The following is a 26082-nucleotide window of genomic DNA, read 5'->3' on the forward strand; positions in this document are numbered from 1 at the left end:
GAAAAAATGACCCGACCCCGTCACGGACGCCGCTTCTGGCTATGTGTCCTGAAGGCACCACAGAGGGCACCGACACACTTCGCACCGCAACCCTGGTCTCACCAACACCACCGTGTCGCTACTTGCACCGTGGCCTGTGGGCACTGCACTTTGCACCGCTTCGCTTCACTCCACCACCCTAGTATCCCTGCCGCCGCTCCAGGCTGACAGATGACTCTGCTTGCACCGTGGGTCAAGGGCACCGCTTGGAAGTTTTGCGATGCACCGCCCTTGTCCCACACCGCAGCCTTGGCCTACCAATGCCATTGACTCCAGTTCCTCAGCCAACGACAGCGCTCCTGCAACCACGACACCGCTGCATGCACAGACTTTTGTTTGCACTGCGACCTCCCAACATTGCATGACTGCGAACTGCTGCCCTGGTCTAAATGGACGAGCTTCCCCGAGCCACTGCCAGCACCGCGACCTGAGGACGCTGCACTTCGCACCGCACGCAGCACTGTTGCACCGCAGCCCTGACGCCTGCAGACCCCAGCACACCCTACTTCAATTGTGAGGAGTTTGACCTGCAACACGTGTGACTTCAAGGGCCCGACGAGTCCTGCACCGACCTCCGGAACCCACGCCTGCAGACACAGGCTCTTCAGAGCTCAATGAGAGGTCGCCAACACCATGCATTTCTAAAAAGGTACTGTTTTGCGGGTCTCTCCGACACAGTAACTGACCCGGGACGTCGCAGTCAGCCAGAACTGTATGTATTTGTTGTTCACGATGCGGATATACCTCGGAAGGAGCGATCAACATGAAGGAACTGTATTTTAGGTCTATTTTTGATTGATATTTCTAAAAAAATGTCTGTTGTTGCAGGGGTTATTTCAGTAGTGTATCCTCCTTGTCCTGACTAGGAGGAAGGGTCCCTACTTGGATAGAGTAACAACCAGTCAACTAGAGACTGCCTTTTCTAACAGACAGGGACATTAATTATTCGAACAAGTACATCGCTGTGGAAAAGCCACAAAAAAGTGGACAAGGGAAAGATTAAGTCTTGTGAGCTAAAATCTATGTTGAGAATTCATCAAATGAATAAGATAAAAACGAGGATGATGGGACCTAAGTGCTAAATCTAAATGGCTCACTGATTTTGACGGATTCAGTGCCTGTAAATGGCGTGCGTTTGTCCAAAAACCATAAGCATTTTTTATGACCGCTTTACTTTGAGGGAGCATGTTTGTAGGGTTATTAAATGATTTGCTCAAACTCAGCTTCAAAAACATACTCCAAAGATAATTAAACTATGAAATACTTTGAACATTGGAGTGGGCAAGACAATCCAATATGATGGATCTAGAGAAATCCAATTCGAGAGTTTTCCAGATCTTAGCCCATAACAATAAGGGGGCGAGACATACTCGTTCTTCCGCCTTCTCTAGTCTAAGCTGAAGATGACAAAAGTGTTGAAGCATACAGGGACACATAAAACTAACCTCCAAAGTGCTCTCACACTTTCTGCAAAAACTGGAACTGAAATTCATATATACTTTTTAATTATCGTGCCATAGCAAAACAGTCTCATGGGTGCAAATACGCCTTGGCGTTCACACTGGGGGGGTGGCAATTTAATTAGACATATTCCATTGTTCGAAAACATCCTTTTAAGAAAAACTGCATCATTAGAAGATTAATTCCATGAAACACCTATTGAATATGTACCATATGTTGTACACCTCCATAAAATTTGAGCAAAAACACACAAGAAAATCTCTTGATTTTGGTTTTCTTAAAAGTGACTTTTGAATAAATGCCAATCAAAGCAGTAATTTTTCAAAAAGGAAGTATAGAGGGAAAAAATAGGTTGCTGTACAAAGGTTATCCTTTTCCTATTTTACCAAATTTTATAAAGATTCCTGTTAAAGTCTTCTGCTCGGTCATTGTAGCGGTAAAGGTCAGCATCCAATTAACATAATACACAAATCTGGAAGATGTGGAAGGACAATAAGAAAGATAACCGTGGCATGTTTAGGATCAGTAGTGACATTTACAAAGACAATTATCAATCACAAACATGCCCACCCACTTGGGCTACATCAGATCATACAACGAGCTCATGGTATTCATGGGAGTAGGTGTCATGCCCAAGTCTAACCCAATGAACACTGCAAACAATACTGATCCCAGTCAAGTAGTTAGGCAAAGTCCGGCTGAAAGCATTCCCAGGACCTCTCTGGATTCACAAGGGCCTCTCCACGATGGTACAGTGGCCTATCCCCCTCATCCAGCCACTGTCTTCTCCATCCATCTCTGTGCAATATCTTTAGTGATTAAGCATCCCAGCTTTATCAATGTTCAGTTACTTCCAGGCTCCCCACCTAGTCCTTTATTCCTTACAAATCAATTTTGGGTGAGGATTACAGAACAGCCACTCGCAGCTGACAATGTGCGCTGCATGTAGCTCCAGAATAGTTAGAGGTGACTACATTTCCATGTGATGTGTAGGAGAGAGACTGTGGATGTACAGCATACACATGTGGGAGAGTCACTAAACCCTATCCCCCATAATCTCTTGGGGGGTTTAGTAGGTTCAGTGAAGATATTTGAGCTGGATTAGGTAGAGTCAAGAGGATAAACGAAGCATTACGGCACCATTTTAGCCTTCATCCACTCTGTCGTCAAGGGGGCTATAGTCAGCCTCCCACTGGTCACGTATGTGCAGAGTGGAATCATAGCCATTCACCACTAATGAGCGATATATTATCGATATGCCACCCCAGCCCAAAGTGCCCAGCATTAGCTTGGCTTCAAGAGAATTTAACTGTGGTAGGCCGACCACTGCCAGCCGGTATTTATCTAATGATGCAGCTGGAGGAAGCAAAAAGTATTGGGAATTGTGTAGGGGTATTTGATCTGGAGTTCTTCAAAAAGGCACATATCTCCAATAGCATCCCATTTGTCAAACCACTCCAGCCTCTGCGCCTCCTGACCATGAATGGATTAACTGTGATAGCCTTTCATACCAGCCTGTTTATTTCAGAGTTACATGTCAGAGTTCTATACTAGTGTCTAGTAACTTCTGGTAGGGAGCGAGGGCTTTTAGTTCTGTATAAGCATTTGTGAGGTGCTCCCCAGCAAAGAGGTATAGTTCAAGACAATGTGCAGGGTTGCTTCTGTTGTTGTGGATCCAGTCATCAATGTTAACCAACTGTACAGTCTACAGGTCAGCGGCTCCTACCCCAACCCCACCCCCTTGTATGCTGATGCTGTGCACTTGAGGAAAGAGATCTTAGGCTAACAGCCAGTCCACGGGAAGTCCCTCCCCTTGTTTTTAAGTATATTGAAGAGACTACCAAGAGGAGCAGCTTCAAGGGGGTGTAATACCCCCAATATAAAAGCATATTTGGCTTGGTAGTTGGTTCTGGGGGCCTTAAGTTTACTGTGTTGGTTTTTCTTGTGACCTCTGCGACCTTTTAACCTCCACCAATACTATTCTACAGTTCTTTGCTTCCACACAGATACCTTGTCTATTTAATATCCTGAATTAGCCGTTTTAAAAATCACAAGCAAAATAAGATGTTGTGACTGAGCAAAATGGTCATGGTCTGGCTTGACAACATAGCTGTCACCAGAAAATTATGTGAGCATCAACGGGGAAGGTTTTTGGCTACACCACATGCTATGTGCTAGGAGCACAAGTTCTGAATAGGCAGAAGTTGTGTGCTTGCCCCCACACAGTTGTGATCACTTTGCTAGTTTATCCAGCTGCCTGAGCATGAAGTTTCAAGGGCACACACAACACTGGAATGATTATAAAGTAAAGAGAAGGGCCGTCATTACCCTACAAGGATGTTTTGGTCTAACTTGACAGTGCCACTGTCACCTGACGTTTTAACCTACACCAATATTATTCTACAGTTCTTTGCCTTCATGGAAATACATATCTATTCCCATGCTATTTCCCCCAATGCTTCACATTACCATATAGAGTAATCCTTTAAAGCCGGAACGATTGGCATTGCCAATGCAAGTATTTTTTTCTCATTACAATCTAACATCAGAACAGCCTACAGGGTGAAAGGTGTATAGGGGTTCCACCATTATTTCAAACACCAACAGAAAATGCAGGCTGCAATGGTTTCTTTTAACCAAATAATATTCTCCAGTATGTCTAGGCTATTTTACTGAATAGCCTTCATCTGTGGCTAATAAAGCAACGCCTCCTTACACGATCATGCACTTTGCAGATGGGACACCACTTTTGGAGGACGCGACGAGTAGGACAAAGATGTTCGGGTCACTATCGTATGATGGGACCTTGGGAATTTTAATTACGAACCTTCAATTTATACTCCAATTCAACACGAATATACGCACTTTTACAGCACATCAGATGTCTGCTCTGAACTGCAGTGGACGTCTTAATGCTTGATAACACCATTTCTGGTGTTCGTAATTTGACACTTTGACCACAATTTGAACTCCTACTCGCAGCGCATCAGAACACAGGCCTCTGCCTATCCTGATTTTACTTTGGATACTTCGTATGTTAAGAGGATCGTTTTGCGTTGTTGTGATTGTTCCTAGTTAGTTTGAGATCCCTAGAAAACTTCACAAGGTCTCTCAGAAGAATATTTCGAGCCATTGTTGTAAAGCAATTGCGAGCCTTGAAAAAGTCGTTCTAACACGACGAAACACGTGTCGGCTGTCTGCTCATCTACCTTGTACTTTGAGTCATCTACATCAAGACACCAATGGATCTCCCATTTGTCTACTAAATTGCTATTGACATTTGATGTTTTTCTTTTACTTGTACTGTACTTGCATTTGGGTTTATTAAAACCGTACTGACTACTAAGTCAGATAATAAGACATGCCATTGGTTGTGCTCTGTTATTGATATTTGTTCACTTTGCAGATGGGCCATGGAGACCGAGGCATGGTGTTGTGTTGCCTCACAGATTCTCTCATTTTACCAGCATCCATGTTTGCAACTGGCCACACCGACTTAAATTTGCTTGCCTGGGCCTCCACCTCTCTATGGACTGGATTAAGTGTTTCCACATCCATGTACCATCAGAAACGGCCCTGGTTCCTACATTCTCTCTAACCAGGTAATGGAGTTAGCTCATCCCTTGGGGGGGGGATTCTTGGCTTTACACCCACACCCCCTCTAGGTACACTTAGAGTAGGGTTTTGCATGGTAGGAGTACGCCAGATTACTGCCTTGTTTATATGCCTGCATATATACACTGTTTTAGCACCATGGTAGAACTGTATCTACTATTTACGTTTTTGGTGTTTATAATCATATTCATCCGCTTCTGTCTACTGATAATCACAGTACGGCTTCTGTATGAGAATAACGTTGGTTCAATAAATATATTTAAAATGTCATACTGGTATTCTGTGTATTTCTCAGAGCAAGATTAAGCACAAATAACTGAGCTAAAGGTTCTGATCTGTTTCCACGATCCCAGAGGGGTCATGGTTGTCATGTTCAGAGGTTGCCAGAAACCATTTGCTCCCTGATAAGGTTGGGGGGGCTTACGGTGGCACTGTTATCTAGCTGGTCTATAGACCAACATATCAAGCGGGGGGGGGGGGTCCGGAATCAGTCTAGGCACCAAGCCCCTAGTTTATGTTGTCCAACAAACATGCAGATCTTATACATTAGTAGGAACTACACAACAATATAGAAAATCTGATATACCTTGTAACGAGTCCAGGGGTTCTCTTATGTATGGATAGAGGCTTGCTATATCAATCCCAAAGTGCTCCGTTAAGGGGTAGTGTGGTCGAGCAGCCTTAGGCTTAATACAGAGGAGTGTAAGAAATTTACAAATGCACACAATGATTAATAAACGACAAACACAACTCAAGATGGAGATCCACACCAATTTATAAAAATAGAAAGCATCTATATATATTATTGGGCATCGGAGAAAACTTGCTCAGGTAGGTGTTTTTAAATATAACTACTTTCTAGTTCAAAAAGTGGACAATGTGCAATTCTTTAGTTCTGCAAAGTTATCCTATGGAAGGAAGAACAGGTCCTGCAAACAGGTATAGTACAGCGACTTAGAAAACCAATCTCCAGGAATTAAGGGGAGTTGTGGGCCAGGTCCAAAGCAGCACCAGCAGTACACCACCAGCAGCACTATAAATTCAGCGTGAAATGTGCATGCTCTTCTTACACACATAAGGAAGTGGTGCTTACCTGAGGTTTCTAAACATAAGTCAGGGCTGCCAATGCGGGTTGGTGTGCGCACTTGCACCGATGGGGTCTTTAAATACGTTTCCAGTCTGCCATTGCAGGTTGGTGTGCACTTTAGCATTTCTAAACATGTATCCAACCTGCCATTGAAGGTCTGTGTCGAATTGCGAGTCTACTCAGACTGACCTGTTTGTCATTAGCCAACCTGAGAGGACCTTTCACCACCACCAGAGCAACCCGAGGTTACATCTTAAGGGGTGAAGCGAGTAGTAGGTGAAAGGCAGGGCAGGTACACAGATGTGTTCGCTGCCCAGGTAGTGAGGAATACCCATGTGTGTATTCACTATGTATGAGGTTTGCTCTAACCATAAGTTAACATGGGGGAATGGTTGAAATAACATCTGGCTGCAATAGTGGATTGTAGTCGAGCAGAATCATGATGCTTTCAATCATTGTTTCGCCGAGACAACCTCTTTCCAGTGGTAACGGTGGATTGTTATAATTCTCGTATAAATGCCAATACTAGAAAGAGGGCATTTCCCTGCTCTGAAACTCTGAGTACCTTTGTGCTGGACTCCAGTACACACCAGGGGTTGGGGGGAGCACATTTGTGCATTCCACAGCGATAGCTATAAAACACTGGCCATGCAACTGGAACGACACATCTGCTACTTGGGGGCCTGGCTGGATAGATTGGACTCTGGAGCCGGGTCATGGCCTCATTAAAGATAAAGATCTGCATTCCACAACCTCATGGCAGACAGGACTGAAATTTAGAGGAGACATCTGTGGTTCAAAGGGAGACCCTTTGAACCACCCCAGCTTCAAGGCCCACTACAGTATAACTACTGGTGCCATACATCTGCAGGGCAGAGATACGCTTGTGGAGACGTGGAACTGTGTGGTGCACAGTGCAAGAGGAATCTGTTGTGCACAAAGAGGATTACTGCCATTGGAAGGAACCACATGCCCTTCCTGAATAGTGGCTGGCCTGTGTCGACTACCTGCTGCTGCGTGACACACTGAAGTGTGCACTCCAAGGGCTTGTTGACTTGCCCACTGTTCTTTCGTAGGTCTTAGGGACATCGAAGATTTCCTACGATGGACCCACACAGTCTACTTGTTACACCTGGAGAGTGGTGCCCTCGCAAGTGCCCACATTGTCTGCTGGATCCCAAGTAGTAGCGTGGCACGAGCATGGAAATAAGAAGTGTGCCTTGAGACTGGATTGCTTTGTGCAGAGCCCCGAAGTATTGCCCGCATCTAAGGCATGTGGCCCATGCATCATGGGTATCTTGGCACGCATAAGCGTCTTGGTGGTGAGCGGATTCACCGGTTGAGGATCCAACGTGGCCTGCTTAGTCAATTGTGCCGCCATGCCGACTGCATGCGGTGTCCGATTCCCGGGTTGCGACCCTCTGTGAGGTAGAGACCGAAAGGGAGGGGGAGCGGGGGAAGAGGGAGAAACACCTGTGATTCACGAGAGATGGAAAACCAAGACTGAAGGCAGCGACGGACTAGCCAGGTTGCACCTCATTTAGTTTCCGAAATTAAGCGTTAAGACCTGTGCACAACTCATCTGGCATTTGTCTCTTTTTGGTGCCACTGCAAAATAGATTCCAAACTTGATGAAAGCATGAAGGTGCACCAAGAAAACAGATCCAGTCCAGTGTAATTCTTGAAGAAATCATTTGTTCCATGTTCATGCACATTAAATGAACAACCAGCCAACGCGTTTTGTTCCCAAGATACATTCATGGAACTTCGTCAGGGCTCTATATTAGAGTAGGCTAATACGCCATTAACAATCATCACGATATAGTAGCAACCTTATGACAAATGCCGCCGCTACCCCGCAGAGGGTGATGAGGGAGCTGGTGGACGCAGCATACTATATAGTTCAGAGATCATCTTCTTATCTGAGACTTTGGTTATGAGCCATTTCTCATATGTGGTGAGCTTTCTTTGAACCAGTGGCTGCACCTCGGGATGGAGGACTTGGAAGTATTGGTAGCGGTGCGGTGATTGTGAAGAATTGTTGCACTTCTGCAAACGGGAGGAACTCATCTAGATTAAAGAGGTGTCCCGCTGACTTGCATTCTGTTGCCCGCCATTGTGGAAATGGTCGTTCTTCCAGCCTAGGTGGAAATTATGGATTGTCGAAGATAGGTGTCAAAGGCAAGGGAAAGGATGCGAGTCTGCGTTTCTGACACCTAGCTAAGTTTCTAGATGTGTGTCCCGCGTTGGCTGGTTGTTAATATAATGTGCATGAACTTGGAACAAAGGATTTCTTCAAGAATTACACTGGACTGGATTTGCCTGTGATTCACGACACTGGCCGGCAGTGTTGCCTTACACATTGATTTCTTTCCTGAAGAGTATTACGTTTGACATTGGCTTTTCCCTGCACGGCCTCGGCCCGCAGTACTGCTAAAAAGTGGTATAATTCTGTCTATGTACATATTTCGGATATTGTTGTGACCCAGGTTGGACTCTCTAATTGTGTGGCATTGAATTATAATTGCAAGGGGGGCCTGGGTCACATAACGCGTTGCACCACATATGGGTGCTGAAGGGGGGTAGAATAGGATATTTCCCAAGTGTGCATATTGCTCATATCATTCGAACATGGGTGGGCCTAGTACTGCTGGTAATATTTCCAAATGTGATTTATGCCCAGAAATACATGATGTTCATGTTGTGTTGATTATTATGTGTGTTGACTACAAACATTATTAACAAACATCATATGTGAAGTCTCTTTTCTGACGCTCAAGGTATTTATCCTGAGTGAGTGCTATAATCATGCTTTGCACATTGTCTTAGTGGTAAGCCTACCTGCTCAGTGCCAAGATACCCGAGAGTGAGCGCAGGTTATACAGTGTGCGTAATCACCCACCCCTGATGAGAGTGGTAGGTTCTGCCTGGCTCGGGTATTTGCCTCAGCCAACAAGAAAGTGCCAGTTCCAACACAAAGGCACTCAACCTAGAACAGAGTCTCTGGTGGCAGGTTGGCAGAAACTAGTCAGCAAGTACATTAGAGGCTGGTAGGCTTTCAGGGGGCACTTCTAAAGTGCCCTCTGGGTGCATGTATTGGTAAATACATACCTGGAATCAGTGCAGGTTTACCAATGCGAGAGGTTTGATACCAAACATCCCTATTTTCAGTGAAGCCATCATGTAGCTGGGGAACTCGTTTTCACTAGTGTCCAGCACATGTTTTAAAATTTCTTCCCTGTTAACTTGTACTGGCAGTAATAGGTCTGACCAGCAAAGGGGCATATTTGCTCATGCAGGTATGATTTAGGGTTGCCTGGCCTGCTGTAGGGGTGACTTACAAATATTACATGCAATGTTAGGGACATGGCACACAGGGATGTGTGACATGTTTTTTCACTTTTGTCTATACAAAGTCACGCAGCCTGCAACGGCAGCCTTGCATGTGCTTGGTGAGGGGTCTCTTAGGGTGGCACTATTCGTGCTGCTGCCCCTAGGGACTCACTGTAGTACCTCAGGCCCTAGGTACTATTTACTAGGGACTTACAGAGGGTACTAAAGGTTTTGCCAATTGTGGTAACAATTGTACAGTTTTGGAAAAGAACTCTGGCACTGGGGACCTGGTTAGCAGGAACCCAGTGCACTTTCAGTCGAATTCACATCATTTACCAGGAAAAAAGTTGGGTGAACGGGTTGAAAAGGGGCTCTTTCCTACAACAAAGCAAAGATTGAGATAACAAGCATTTGCAATGCAAATAGGTCTCGCATTTGTGAGTTAGAGCTATTGACGTAAATGGCAATGTTTTTTACCTACACGTTTTATGTTTTGGAGTGGATGTATGTACTGTGCAAAATCCCTTGGAAAGGTCCTGCACTTCATCATAAATATATTGAAAAAGACGCTAAGTGTGGATTGTTTCAACAATTGTTTGGCACGTACCTCATGGGTGAAGTGTCGCCACACATGCACACCGTGGTGCTTTACTAATGCGAAACTCATTAATAAAAGTAGTGGTTACAGACTAACCAACATGATCGGGATCGGAGCATGTGAATCCGAATCCCAGCTTCTCTTTCATTTTCTAGACTATTTGACTCACTCTCCTGCATCTTGGTTATCCTCCAAACAGTGAGAGGCAATGAAGTTTGCCAGGGGGGCAAGGGGGCTTTGGGGGTACATGAAAATGTATTCATTGCTTAGTTGTCAAAGGTCGCCCAGTGCTATTAGTTAAAAGTGTGCAGATTTCATTATGATATTAAGAGTACTTTACTCGCGTCTATGAGAGAATCGACATTAACTAAACAAAATGCCAGAATGCATGTCAGTTTTCACAGTGTTTTAGACAGTACTGGTTGCTTAGTTTCATTGCATTCATTTTTGTATTTACTCTTTTACACAGCATTCAAAGTAGGTTACCTAACCCCAAAGCCCAGAGTTGTTAAATGACCCATAGAAGGGAGTGTTTTACAGTTGAGCAAATGTGTCCAAATGTAATTTTGGTTGTGCCATGGAATGATCAGCCAATGAGGTACTCTATGAGCAGGTATTTAACTACACGTTCAAAACGTACGGTATTGTGGTTGTTTGTTTGTACACGACCACCTCTCTGAATGTGTTTATTAACACACAACTCCATCTACCAGACAGTGCTCACTCCGTTAGTGGAGGATCTGTATAATGCTAATTCCCCCCCCCCCCCCCTTCGTGCTCAAATTAAGGCTGACCTAGCGCGCTGGAAACCACTATTTATTTCTTGGCTGGGGCGCATACACTCGCTTAAAATTACGGTCTTGTTGTTTGTACAGGTATGCATGAGAAGGGAATCCCCCTCTCACATATAGAAAAACGCCTTAGTGAGTGTATCACATAGTCTGTACCACAACACTAAGTCTGTTTTATTTCACCACACCTTTTTAAAAAAACGGTCCTGAGGAAAGCCAGAATACTCTAAGGGACTGGCTGAAACATGTCGACCATCTGAAGGACGCAGGGGGCAGTAACTCGCCACCCTCACGCGTCCTGTAGCCTTAGTTTTAACCGCTGGAGACGGCCCAGTTATTAAAATTTAATTTACCCTCGGGTACTGGGACCACCACCAAGCCGTTTTAAATCACAACTCACCCAACCTCACTGCACTCTCAGCAATATACCAGCTCCGCTGTAATCGGGCGTCGTAGCACACCCGGGACATACTAGGTGTCACTGGGTGGGCCAGATGATGAAGCATGCCACCAACTAGGTTGGTGGGTGAGGGCTTCATGAATACACCAACAAGGTGCCCGTGACAGAACTAATTTGAGTACTGTAACACTTTGGTCAACTTAAGCTAGTCCTCTTTGTTTAATCACAGATTGGTACCTATACCCAGCTAAACTGAGGCGCATCTTCCCGGGCACCTCTGACCGTTGCTGGAGAGGGTGCGGGTTGCTGGGGGACTTTCAGCACATCTGGTGGACCTGTCCGACTATCCGTCCCTTTTGGGAAGAGATACTGGCGCAAATCAAGACTATGTTGGGCTACCCGATCCCCACCTCTATTGCGGCTGCGCTGCTGGGCCTTCGAGACCCTCCCTGCGCTAACAAACCCGAGCAGATAAGGCCATTATGTGGCTGTGCTTGGGGGCGGCGAAAGTGGCTATCGCCGCCAACTGGAAGTAACAGGCGGCCCCCACGGCCTCGATGTGGCATTCCCGCCTTTGGAGGCTTCTGAGTTTAGAGAGAATGGCGGATATTTTTAGAGAGGACTATGCCGCATTCGAATTCAAATGGGGACCGCTGGTGACATTCCTCTCTTGGGGACTGCCGGCGGCTGTTTGCCTGCCCCAGGTTAGGGGGTTGCGGCTGTTCCAATTGTAGCCCGCTGAAGTTGCCACTGGTGGGTCCGCCTGGTGGCCCATTTCACAGTCACTGTGCCGCCTTGATGAGGCATTGCCCTGACCCCGCCCTTGATGGGTCCGTCTCCGGTCCTGGGCCTCCGGGTTCCCTCCTTGAGAATCTCCTCTTTCTCTCTATTACTCTCGCTTTCCTTTCCGTTCTCTCTCTCTTTTTCTCACCGGGGTGTGTGTGGTGGAGGGGTGGGATTTTGGGGAGTTGGGTTTACTATAAAACAAGTTGGATGTTTCATGACGCGGAGGCTGTGGCTTGAATGGACACTTCCTCTCTACATGGACTGCGGACACCGGACTATTGGACTCTAGGTATGGCCCATGGGGGATCTCCAGGGCATAGTTTTAGGGCTTGCTTCGCCTCATCTTTCGCACTACTGTAGCCCTACATTAGCGTATGTTATAGTTGGTGAGGCTTGCCTTTTCTACGTCCGGGTCTGTATTTTTTTCTTTCCTATTTATCGCTTGCCGGTCCATTCCGTTGTATTACAAATGTCATGGTTTGTACTTTCTTTTTGTTGCTAATAAACACAATTTTGACCAAAAAAAAAAATCTAGTTCAAACACGATAAGTTTTTGTACAGCATGTATCTTGAACTCGCATATTTCAAGGTGGCAATAATAAAGATAAAACGGAAGTGCCGGCAGGCAAGAAAACACGAGTGGGAGGGTGAGAAGTCACAGAGTGAGGGAGGGGGTGGTGGGGTGGGGAGACAGAAGAAAACAGTGTTAGGAGTAAAGGGGCCAATAGCCGTGGGAGGATACAAATGATGAATGAGGAGGGACTAACAAGCCGCAAACCAATCGGAAGTCAGCATTTAAGACAAAAGCCAATGGGCAGAGAGTGGGCGCAGCTTCCACACTAGAGTATATACTGCATGCCTCGCAAAGCGATTGCTACGCTAGGCGAGACCTAAAAGAAACTAGTGTTAGGAGTAAAGGGGCCAATGGCCGTGGAAGGATACAAATGATGAATGAGGAGGGACTCACAAGCCTCAAACCAATCGGAAGGCAGCATTTAAGACAAAAGCCAATGGCCAGAGAGTGGGCGGAGCTTCCACACTACAGTATACACTGCATGCCTCGCAAAGCGATGGCCTCGCAAAGCGAAAGTAGCGCATTGGCGCTGCAACGCTAGGCGAGACCTAAAAAGGAGTCATTTTAATGTACTTTTTTGTTATTCTGGAGGACATTCACAAAGCAGCCCCAGGAATGAAGCCTGCATAAAAACAAAATACAGACCCTTCCTCAGAGACCCACTTCAATGATGCTATCCAGTGCTAATACTAAGAAGTATTCACTCAAATTCACAGGTACACCCCGACTTCACTACAGAACAATTTGTATTTCAATACAAGCAGTATGTTCGAATACTTACTTTGCTATATAGGCAACACAAACACCACCAGGTTTAAGGTTTGGGAAGACCAGAGGAAGGGCAGTTTGAGGATGGAGCATATCCAGAGACACCTGCAAAGGAAAGTAGAGCATCTTATCATACAATCATGGGCCTGTACTGTATAACAAGGTGTTTATATAAATACATGGGATTCTGTAATCACTGTATAAATGTCAGGCTCTAATTTATTTGTAAACGGCAACTAGTGATGCACTCAATCGCCGATTATAAAGAAAAGATATCAGTACTCAACTATGGTAAGTTATTACTGTTGAGATCTGATGTCACAATGCCTGCTGGAGAGCCAGCAGCCAAGGTGAAAGGCAAGTCAGGTCATGGAGCACAATTGAAGCAGTTGTTTAAAGCAATGAAAAACAGAACGTGGTTTTGCGGTCTTCTGCTTTGTTTTTTAGCTTACAATGCCAAGAAGAGAGAGCATGTTTATTTTTGCACTACTTAGATAGTGGCTTCTATTAAACGGTCTCTAATATCCGTTTGCAACAAATAACTAACAGGTTTTGATGTTTTTAATTTTGCACTAAATGTTTTATTTTTATTCTGTTTGCAAACATGCTTGTTCTTTCATATGAAAGAGCTACGCCCGAAGTTTTAAGTGGTTTGTGGGAAAAGGTAATGGTGTGTCCATGTATTATATGAGATAAAGTACCTCCTGGTGTACATGATAAGGATGTTGCAAGTCACCTCAGAGTACCCTAACGTTATAAAGAAACTCGGTCTTCGGCCTCGTCCCTATATATGGTTATTGAACTCCTCAGTAACTTGCAATATCCTTATAATGTACGGCAGGGGGCGATTTATCCCTGAAATTACTTAATGTAAGGAAGTGGGTTTCTGTTGCTGTAACCCCCCCACTTTTTGCCTGATAACTGATGCACTTTTCCTTGGTGTGCCCTGGGCTCCTGCCAATCAGGTGCCCGGGGCCTGTGTTCCTTCAATAAAAACTGCCTAACACCCAAAACCCAATTGGCATCTTTGGTCACTTGTCAGTCCCTGGTAAATTGTACCCTAGATACCCAGGGCCTTGTGACCAGAGAAGGCCCCTAAGGGTAGCAGCACTTATTGTGCCACCCTTAGAGGCCCTGTACCCTGACACACACACACTGCCTTTGCAGGCTGAGTGTCTTGGTGCAGAACAAAACAAAGTCGACATGGCACACATCCCTGTGTGCCATGCCCACAACACACACTGTCCTGGCATACCTCAGTCACCCCTCTAGCTGGGTGCCCTATGCCAGAGGTGTGGGCACAGGTGCATGAGCCCTGTGCCCATACAGTACATTCCTGGGCACTGTAAGTGTAGTGCTGCCATTAAGAGTATATGGTGCTGGGAGGTCGTCAACACGAACTCCACAGCACCATGATGGCTACCCTGAAGACTGAGAAGTTTGGTATCAAACTTCCCAGCACAATAAACCCACACTGGTGCCAGTGTGGGATTTACTGCAAGATGCACGACAGATTGCAACTTAGAGTTGCCCCCTGAACCGAACCTACAATCCACGTCTTGTCTGAGGGGCTGCCTAGAGTGCCACACAGCAGACATGTTGCTGGACCCCTGGGTAGAGAGCCATCCGCTCTCCTGGGCCTGCAACAATGCACATCCTGGGCGAGGTGCTAGGTCTCCTCCCTCAGGATGGGCAGGGGAAGCTTCAAAGGCATGCCGCCTTCGAGAGCTTCTCCAGGCCACTTGCTGTACTCAGCAACTGGCCCCCACCGGTTCTGACCCCCTCTCTGGTGGGAAGATCGTCGGGAAAAGCTAAGTGAGGAAAGGGGGTGTGCCAGCCTCTGACAACCCCACCCCTCAGGTGGGGGAGGCGAGGTGAAGCACATCCCGGGCTTTCGCCATCTTGAAGATGGGAAGCCCTGCCCAATCAGGATTAGGCTACTGCCCCCCTCCCACAGGAGTGTGGCAACATAGGGGTTGTACCCACCCCAGGGAAGGGACCCATTGGTCCCTGCCCTTTACCTACCTGTAACGCCCCTAAATTTAGTATTTAGGGGTACCCTGAACCTTCCTTCCTGAGATCCAGATTCCGAAACAAGAAAGAAGATCAAGAAACAAGAAGACCTGCCATGCAGCTGCTAACAAGAGGAAGACACCAACTGATTTGTCCCCAGCCCTACCGGCCTGTCGACCCTCGAACCTGCTCCTGCTAAACCCCGGCGTCTCCAGTGGTCAGCAACCTCAAAAACCCCGGAGGACCTGACTGCCTTGTGACTGTAACTGGGACTCCCACGAGCAGTGGTACTGCTCAAAGCAAGTAACTGACCCCTGGCATCAGCCAGGAACCGCGAACCCTTCACACTCTGCACCCGCCAAGCCTGGCCTGTGCCTGAGTGGACAAACACCAAGAGGACGTCCCCCCGGCGACTGTGAATCAGAATCCAGCACCCAAGGACCCACCTCGACGCTCCTGACTACGCCAGCAGCCTCAGAACCAGGGACCCCTCCAACCGCGACTAGCTGAGGGTAAGATTTCCCGACGCCAAAAGGCACCCCGGCGCCCTGTGCCCCCCTGTGCCCAACTTCTGGGTGCCTACCTATCCTCCAACTACCCAACTTACCTCTCGAAGTGGTGGTCGCACCTGAAGAATCTTCATCCCCGAGCTTGCAGCCTTTGGTCGTCCTGGAGCTTCTCCATTGAAATCCATGGAGCGCCCGACGGCTCAAAAGCACATTGCACCCAGCCGCCCGAGTGCCCCTGGCAGTGCAACCTCTACTCTAATCTACTTCCCCATTTGCCCTGAGCAAGTGACCAGGAGCCCAGCTCCCACAACCGCGTGGCCTGGTAGCCAGCAGTCCCCAACCAAAGGCCCCTTGCCTCCCGTAGGATAACATTGGGCCTAACTCACTCTGCACCCGGCTGCTCCTGTGCCGCTGAGGGTGTAACAACTGTACTTACCTAACCCTGGGAGACCCGAGTCTACGCTTACAACCTTAACTCTACCAGTTGAGTACTTACCTAAAAGCCGATAACTCACTTTTCTTCCATAGGGTAACATTGACTGGTTTCACTTGGAAATTCTTCTAAGTGTCGAGTTTTGAAACATTAAAATATTCATCTAAAATCAGACTACCTACGAAAACGAATTTACTCACCTGTTATCAGGAGAGATTCCAGTGCTGGATTTTGGTGCCCAGCATTGACCCTGCAAAGTAATTACAACCGTACTTACCGCTAACTTGATTTTCCTCCATAGGATAACATTGCCTGTTTTTTGCCAGAAATTCTTTTAAGTGTCGATTTTGCAAACTTTCAAATATTCGTTAAAAATCACCTTTATAACGCATTCTTTCAACTGTTTACATGAGATGCACCAGTGCTGGATGCAGGATCCAACACTGAGTAAGAAAAAGTAACGATAACCCTACTTACCTGCTAAGTGAATTTCCTCCCATAGGATAACATTGGTGATTCTATGTGAAAAAGTTTCCAAGTGTCAACTTTTAAAATACAATAATATTCCTTAAAAATCACAACTGTAACCAAAACGTTTTTACTCAACTGTTTACAGGAGATGTCCCAGGACTGAATCTAGGATCCAGTCCTGTGGTAAGAAAAGTAATCCAAAAAGTAATCTATTGCATTTAACTAGAAATTCCCATTGAGCTCAATGTATAATTGTGTTTGAAATTGTGTTGCCTATTGCAACAACTGTGACTATTGCATTCAAAAGTCTATTGCCTATTGAAAGTATTTATCTAAAGCATCTCATTCTGAGAAAGTAGATTTTGATACCTATTGTTGGTTCTAAAATAAAACAAGCATATATTTTTATATACAAACCATTGGCCTAGAGTTCAGTTCTTGAGTGTGTGAGACCATTTGCTGACTGAGTGTGTACAACAAATGCTTTACACTGTCCTCCGATACTGCCTTACTGCTCGACCAAGCTACCACTTTAGAGAGTAAGGTTATATCTAACTTTAGCCTCTGCCAAACCTCTGGGGACTGTGGACTCTGTGCACACTAACTATTTGGGAACAGTATATACAGAGCCACTTTCTTACACTATATATACTAAAATACAAATGCAGCATAGATATGCTAGCATTGTATATGGCGATGCAAATTACTAACAATGCATACAGAATCGGTTAGAATACATACGTTGTATACCAAGCTATAAAACGCCTATGCTGAGATGTGTATGAGACATTCACACTGATAACATCCACTGTATAATAATGGCATGCATGACAATGAGAACTGATTTTCCATGCTCTGAAACGTATATATTACATACATACTGTATAGTTGTGGTTAAGTTTCAGTTTACATTGAACACGTTTTTTTGGTTTGCTTCTATATTTGGAGCAGTTTGGAGAATCTGCACAAAATTTGTCACTTGCGGGTTTTTTGGCAAAATGTCAACATTTATGCAGATCCATCCAGGGAGAGAACGGGTGAAATATAGGTGGCAGAACAAAGGTGGATTTCCTCATTTACTTCCTACGATAGAAATAGGTTTGCTTACAGCTACATCAAAAACTGCTGAATACACTTAGAACTCAGACTAGCGTCACAGAGTGGTTTGATGTAAATCTGTTCAGTAGTTTTTTTTAGATATTTCCATTACAAACATACGTTGGTAGGGATTTTAATGGTTAAACTGCCAAGGACTTTTTGTAATTTACAAATCCTTTCGCGGATCGGCAGTCCCACATGTTTTTTTTTTTTTTTTTTAAATAAAACTAATCCCACTGTAAAAGGAAATATTTTCTCTTGTTGTCCACTTGGTGTTTGTGGACCAGAGTGCTGCAATGGCCGACTGCGATACAAATGTTTTTCGTGCATTCTCCAGTAAGCTGAATCGGGGCTATGTCCTGAAAAAGCATGTAATGCCACAGAGAATGGGGCAAAGGCAGCATCTTTTGGCCCAAAGTACCAGGTGGGGCCTCCAAAGTTAGAACACTCACGCTACAGATTTGCTTTTTTTGTAAATTTATTTATTTTTACAATGAAACCTGTGTTTTTTAAATGCAGAGCCTGCAAATTCCTGGCCAGATTTACAGACCCAAGGACTACAAGCCTGAAACAGAAACATTTTTGAAAAGTATATTTTGTCTGCATCAATAATGACTCTGCTGTTTAAAAAAAAAAAAAAAGCGCTATCAATAAGCAGTGTGTATGAAGAGGTCTGCTCTTTCTGACCTGAACTTGGCAGCCATGCCAGGGAAATTAAAACATTTTATTAACATGAGTTACACAGGTGCAGTTGAGGCCAGCTAAGAGGAGGAGGGAGAAAGCATGTAAAAATTACACTATTGTACCTGGCTGGCAGAAATAAAGCCATAAATTGCTGCTGAAGGTTAGCTTGGCAAAGGGTCTAGTTTGAGGGAAGAGGACAACACGGACTGCTCTACATCCCTTTCCCAGGAGTTAAAATAGAAAAACAGTAAGTGCCTGGGATCAAAATGTTTCTAAGACAGTGGCTGCGAAATTCCATTGTGGCCAACGCCCACTGTATAGCCAAGTCTTACGTTTTAGGCACACCTCGGAGCAGGATTAATTTTTATCATCACAATGCTCTACAAGATCTACCTGATGCCTATACAGCAGTTTGTCAAATAATGGTTAATCATTCCTTTGATGCTCTCATCAACAATAAATTCACTTAAGAGCCCTAGTGACCAAAAAAATGAATGCCGGTGCCCACCTTTGCAACTATTGGAATAAATTCATCACTACCCTCTATTGCCTTTGTTACGATTCTCCCAGTGGTTTTAGGTGGCTAGTTCTTAGGGGTGTTTGATTCTCCCAGTGATTTTTAGGTGCATAGTTATTAGGAGTGCTTGATTCTCCCAGTGGTTTTAGGCAGATAGTTATTAGGAGTGTTTGATTCTCACAGTTGTTTAGGAGTGTTTGATTCTCCCAGTGGTTTTAGGCAAATAGTTATTAGGAGTGTTTCATTCTCCCAGTGGTTTTAGGCAGATAGTTATTATGAGTGTTAAGTGAATTGCTGATTCTGAAATGGATAGAAGTTTAGAGCCAAATGTTGTTCAGCATGACTAACATCAGAATAAAGAGACCATCTTTAAAAACTTAGAACACACAATATAGAAGCTGGTTATCTAAAGTCAAATGGTCACAAGGTTTCCCCTGGTAGATTTACCGCATCAAATGTTATAGATTTGATATCCTCTTCTGCTGCGCAAAGGTCCTTACTGATAAACTCAACATTATCTGGCCACTGGTGCCCATGCCCGATTTGCCAAGCATCCCTCCAGCGTTGGTAATTTCTTTTGGCAAGTCGATGATGATCGCTTCGGACTTCAAAACTTAAAACACGCCCCGCCGAACCAGCTGAAAACGAAGCACATCAGCTATTTACAGACTGTACAATCTACAGAGACTGCAAACATTAGAGCATTTCTAAACCAGACTGGAGATGCATGTACTCAACGCATAACGAGACAACTGAACGTAACTGATCTGATTCAGGAAACCCATGAGACAATCAGAGGTAAGCACCCCTACTTACAGAAACATCATTGTGAGTCGGGTCCTCAATATTACAGATGCCGAGATGTACTACAGAATGGAAAGGTGCAGTGTTCATTTGACAACTTGCTCCTTGTTATCTCATCTAGCTGACATCATATGTTTTCATGTACAGAAGGCCAGTGTCACAAGGTTCGTAACTAGTGCCCTAAGTGATTTGGTTATGTTGCCCACCAACAAAACTGGGCAACAAAGGACATCCAAGGTGCTATTCGTTTTTAACATAGGTGGTTACCACCTCTATGTTCATGCCATGACAATAATAATAGTTGGTTGCAGTGGATTATAGTAGTGGAATACAGCCTCTTTACCTGCATTCCAGTTAGTTTTGCCACCTTGTGCAGGAGAAATAACAGCCATTCAACATTAACCAAATTGTTAACCTTACAGCAGTGGCTACTCAACATATTACTCTATGGATCTACGGACCTGTCAAATAATAATATACATTTCAAGCAACTGAGAATACACTGCGCCCTCGCATTATCTTGTGTCGCTTCGGTTTTCTCTCGCTTTGTCTTTTACATCTCCTTTTTTGCCCTCTCGTTTATTTTCCCTTACAGTCTTCATCACCTCACCCTACATTCTCCACCTGTCTCTTGTGTGCTTCTCACTCATGCACCTTCTCCCTCTAGGATTTCTAACCCCATTTTCTTTCTCAACACCTCTTTTGTACTCCTGTTTTATCATCGGCTGACTCACCACATTTTCTGTTCCTTCACTGGTTTCTTTTATCTTTCATCATATGCTCTTATTCACTGTGCAACGTTAATTCACATCCTTTATTTGTAACTGTGTCCTACGCGCTTTCCTTCAATCTCTTTCACGAATGGCAGGCTCACACAGCTCACCACATCCTTTATTTTAGGGATATGAATCACCTAACAGCGACCGCCATCAAAATCTAAACTGCCAAATCTGCGGTGCGGTGCTGTAAATTAAATATTTTAATAGCGGAATTAAAAAGGTCTGCTTAACTACCTCGGTATGGACAAGGACAAAAAACAGTAATTGCTAATTAATGAAACCCATAAATAAGGCCATCTTTCCCCATCACCTTCAGTAGCAGCATTTCCCCTTCCGAATCCTCTGGCAGCAGCTCTTAAAAGGATCCCTCTTGCTCAGAGCATGGTGGTTCTCTAAAGTCTCATCAACACATTCCTCATTCCTGGATCCCTCAAAGGCTTTAAATGGCCCTCGCACACTGAACCACTTTCCAGGCCAGACTCTAAACCTGCCCTCGATTCAAAAGCAACTACTGAGGGGCACTCCTTCTGCCGCAGGGCGAGCTTAGAGGTGAAGACCGTATGTGCCTGTGAAGTAAGCTGGAGCTTTTCTTCAGGGACACCATCTGGCTACACCAAGCCAAGCCAAAGAACGTACCAGGAGCTCCTTCGACCTCCTCTTCTGCTAGATACATAGAGCAATACTGGAGGAGACCAAGGCCACCTGGACTTCTCCTGGTGAAGCAGGCATAGTGGTCAGGTCAGGCTGTGCCTGCAGACGTAACGTGACCCGGGCTGGTCACTCCCCTGAAGTGACATTGCATACTTTGGTGCTGCTTAGTCCAGTCTTTCTAGTGTGACGAGAGGACTGAAGGGGCCCCTGCAGTAGCCACAATCAAAATAGTTCAGTCTGCCTTTGAGAGATACAAGTCACCTGTTCAGCCATGTGATCACTAGTGGAGGTTGGCGATGCCTGAGGTAGCGAAAATGGAGACCCACAATCTGGCCATTTTACCGGGGGCTTGCAGAAAAACTCTACAGTAATGAGGCCAAACATACCGAGGAAAAGCTTTTATTAAAATGCTAAATTAATATAGTTAAAGATACCTGTGCAATGTTAATGTGCAATTTATTTCAACACAACATTAAAATGTGCAAATTGCAGTACATAACCATATATTGTTTAGTACTAGGCCTCTAAAATGTCTAAGGCAAGCTCATTTCACAAGCTGCAGACTTAAATGTGCCGAGACGTGCACAAAATGCTTAAAAGTTGACCTCACCCTGGCAGGCTTTTAGTGAAGACTTCACATTGTATTAAATAATGTATCTGTTTAATAATGACGTTTGAAATGTTTTGCTACAAACACTACCATTGAATAGAATGAGTTCATATTATTTCACACACTATATACAATTAATGCATAGCAAATGTTAATCGCTTGATCCATATCTTTTCCGTTTTTTATAATAAAAAAAATGTGATGCTGAATAAAATTTGAAGCAGCTGATGTTTCTATTTCACATAGCCTATTCTTTAGCCCAACATAGAATTTATTTCTTTAGAAAGTTACAAATGGGGTCATCCCCAATCGAAAGTAGGGCTACGAATCGAAAGTCCTTATACATAAACATAGTTTTATTAATGTTTCATACTTTAAGATAATGCTTTGTGAGCCCATTGTGTGGAGATGTGGCAAAGGATGGGACCAGAAAGAGGATTGGAAGAGAGGACGGGAAGAAACAACACGAACTGCAACATTTTCTTTAGACGGTTTATATTGGTGTGTGTTCCTAGAGTAGATTATTTGCTTTTTCCTCTATGCTCTTGCCCCTACCACTTGACGCACTGAAGCTGAATGCCAACGGCTTTATGCTGAAGGCTGAATGCTGATTTGCCACTCTACCGGACCTGATTGCAGTTGCTACTGCATGACTATTTTTGATTTTGTGAACCTCTCCTTATGGGAAGTTCTGATGATACTGACTGATTGAATTTTGAGCTGCAGGCGAGCCAACCTCGCTCTTGCCACTTGAACTCGTTCTGGATTCCTGCTATCACCCATTTCACCCCATTGTTAGAAAAGAGATTCTTTCCTTTACGGAACACAGTGTATTTCATTATTTGTTATGGCTTTTTTGTAACCATATTTTTATTTTCAATTCTGTAATTTTACTGATGCGTTTGACTAATTGAATAAAAAGACTGAAAAGAAGAATTTACTAAATTCTAATGAAAATAAAATCCTGAGAACGTATCAAAACTCATTATTGACTTAACTTAGAAAAAGTACTGTGATTAAAATTTGTTGTGATTTATAGCTTCTGATTCCCTCACACAACAGCTAAGGTCTGTCACAGTGTAGTGAAGAAAGACATAGAAAAAGCGGCGATCAACCCTATTGGTGAGAGACAGAGATACTAAACTATTTTTATTTAAATGGATTCCCGCCCCATCAATACTGAGGGGGGAGAGTTGCCCAAAACATTACAGAGTTCAGTGCCTGCATACCTACTCATTTAAAAACTTTATGAACTGAGCCCAATTTTACATATGGGGACTACCACAGAACTTCTAGCAGTCATTGCTTATTTTCATTACTGTAGTGCAAATAAATCTGTGAAACCAATTCTCACACGTAACTGAAGAAAGAGAAAAAAAACACACTCACAAAATCCAGTTCAGACGGAAGTTTTTCAAACAAATTACAATTTCTAGTAATTTAGGTGCAGATACATTTCTCACACAAAGTCTCATACAAATACACATATTGCATCAATTACAACACAAAATACACAATCCTTTGAATACATACATATATTAGAACATTAAAAAGAATTAACAAAGGGTGTCCAAATAACACGATAGGCAAGTTGACCTAGCCTCATTTGGCATGTTATAAAAATAGCAAATTGCATGAATTATAGTTCAGAGCAGTCACAGCCAGCTCTACATTAGAGGAATAGACACTTGTATGACATGCAAAATACAGAACATGTACATATGAGGACCAACCGTGTGAGGCAAAAAATAGATGAAATGAAACCAGAGACCACTAATGAAAGACCCATCACGACAAGCCCTTTCCTGTGAAGCCCCGTGACTTGAATCACGGTCTAACATTTCCTATTTTAGGTTTTAAAAGTGTACTTGAACAAACTCTCTTGCCTCCTACTTTTGCCAAATTTATGTACTGACAAATTAACAGATTACCAAAGACCTGAAAAGAGGCCTTTCAAGTCACAGCTTAAACATCAGGCTCAAAATTAAGCATCCTACCTGCTTTCGATAAAAACAGGCTCATTCCTCCAGACCCTGATCCAGCTTCCAATATAGTGTCCCCTGGGTTGACATCCATCAGGGACAGCATCGCGTGACTATCCTATATATTAAAAAGAAGAGAATTTTAATCCGTACAAAGCTCTTTGGACAGTCAATACTTTTTTGGCCATACAGACCATGAAAAACGCTTTACTTGTAGTGCAAAACTTCCTGCTCTTTCAAGCTAAAGGTATATCTTAAACTATGAATCAAGATATATTCACAATTATTTTGAGCATAGCTATTCGAAATGAACATAGACATCTAGGCTCTCCTGAATGGCAAAGCAAGTTCTATGGGATTCACCTATGACACAGATGCCTCCATCAACTGACACATGGCCCTTATAACTCAGACAGCATGGTATCCTCCAGCCTGAAAACAAAGTGAAACCCTCTCTCCACAAAACAAGTTTCAGGACAACAGTGCAAGCCTCTGTCACCTGGTGGAGGCGAAGCTCTCTTGACAACCTTCCTGACAGCACCTTTCCCTTCCCAAACTAAAGGCACCCTACATACAGCAAGAAGTCTCAACAAGTGACTGAAAAGATTTGAACAGATCACTCCAAACAATGAAGAACTTATCTTGGCTTTTCCCCTTTCAAATCTGCATCATCTACAAGACCAGCTACATCACGTCTGAGACCACCAGAAATGGCAACCATGCACTGGTAGCGGAGGAAAAAACAACCTCAAATAGACAGCACTACACTAGAAATAAAAAAAAATAAAAAAATAGATAACAGAAGCCTTCAGCATTTACTTATGTTTATGGCTGGCTGACAATTGTTGCTGCTGGAGCTATCCAGGAATGCCAAAAAATACTCCCTTGGTAGTAACCTTGCACACACATACCCCCACCAAAGAGGTGCTAGTTCCAGTGAAGCAAAACCAATCTGCAAGGGAAAAATCAAGAGTGTTCCAATTTTTGACTCATGAATAGGCTTCTATGCACTCAAGTGATGTTTAATCGCCTAAGGTTCATTTTGATTAGCACAATGTTTTAAGAAATAGGCCACCATGAGTCTAACCACAATGTGTGGGCAGTGCTGGATCATTAGCCAAAACTGCGTGAACTTTCCTAAAAGGCATTTGATGATACATCTCAAGCACCTAGACTCTGTTTCAGATGCCCACTCAGTGAATCCCTCCTTGATTTCCAATCTTCACAAGCCACATTCTAATGCCTTCAGAGATGAGAGGAATTCTATTTTGCTCTTGTAAATAGATGCACTTTAAGGACTAAATAGCACAGAAATACCTAAACTGGGTGAAACACTTGCCTTGTCCTTATACAATGCTACTCCATTACCAAGAGGTCAGAAGATTTTAAAATGGAACTGAAAGAATAGAAATGACACCCACGTAGGCAGTATGTTAACAAGGACTATGCATCACAGCTCAGCGGATATCTGGAACTAGAGTTCAGTGACCCGCACTACCACCTTGGCCCTCTTAAAGACTCAAGTGTTGCTATGCAATGCAGAGGAGAAGAGCTCCAAAGGCTTTGATGTCTCCCACACAGCAAAGTGTTCCTACTGGTTCCCACCTGCCTTCCAAAAGAGAAGAATTGTTGCTGCTTCTGATGCATCTGCAGTCCAAGGATGGGAGCGTGACCTTTCTCTTAGCTCTCCAAAGAAGTTATTGTGCTTTCACTTTGCCATTCAGAGGAGGGAGCACATAGACTACCTAAATTATTTTGGAGCTGGCTTCGAATAGTAAAATGTATTACATGGAAGTTAACAGACATTGTTCAGGCAAAGTCCATGGCTTACAGTTTAAATAAACACCCACTAATAATAAAAAGGCATAGGGTGTAGATATTTAGGTGTTATTCAGACAATCGCTTGTTAATTGGATCAGTGGATGATTGCAACTGAATACAACCAGGCCAGATTCACAGGACTTCTATGTATTCCAGAGAGAGTTTCTGAGTTTAGAAGTGTAACACTGTCATCATTGTGGCAAGCAGGGGAACAATCTGTTCTCCACTTGAGGAAGAAAAGCCTAGAGAGGAGAAGCA

At 44.1% G+C, this 26082-nt stretch overlaps 1 protein-coding gene across 1 annotated transcript in view; it reads right to left on the reverse strand.

Moving 5' to 3' along the window:
• TRMT61B (tRNA methyltransferase 61B) overlaps nucleotides 1–26082 on the reverse strand; it is a 119483-nt gene that overhangs the window by 63160 nt on the left and 30241 nt on the right. Inside the window, exons 2-4 of the mRNA XM_085610371.1 lie at nucleotides 24019–24121; nucleotides 19625–19815; nucleotides 13466–13557 (exon numbers count right to left, since the gene is read on the reverse strand). Coding sequence (XP_085466497.1) covers nucleotides 13466–13557; nucleotides 19625–19815; nucleotides 24019–24121 — 386 coding nt within the window. The remainder of the gene's footprint in view (nucleotides 1–13465; nucleotides 13558–19624; nucleotides 19816–24018; nucleotides 24122–26082) is intronic.

The sequence above is a fragment of the Triturus cristatus genome, chromosome 6 (assembly GCF_964204655.1).
Source record: "Triturus cristatus chromosome 6, aTriCri1.1, whole genome shotgun sequence".
NCBI lineage: Eukaryota > Metazoa > Chordata > Amphibia > Caudata > Salamandridae > Triturus > Triturus cristatus.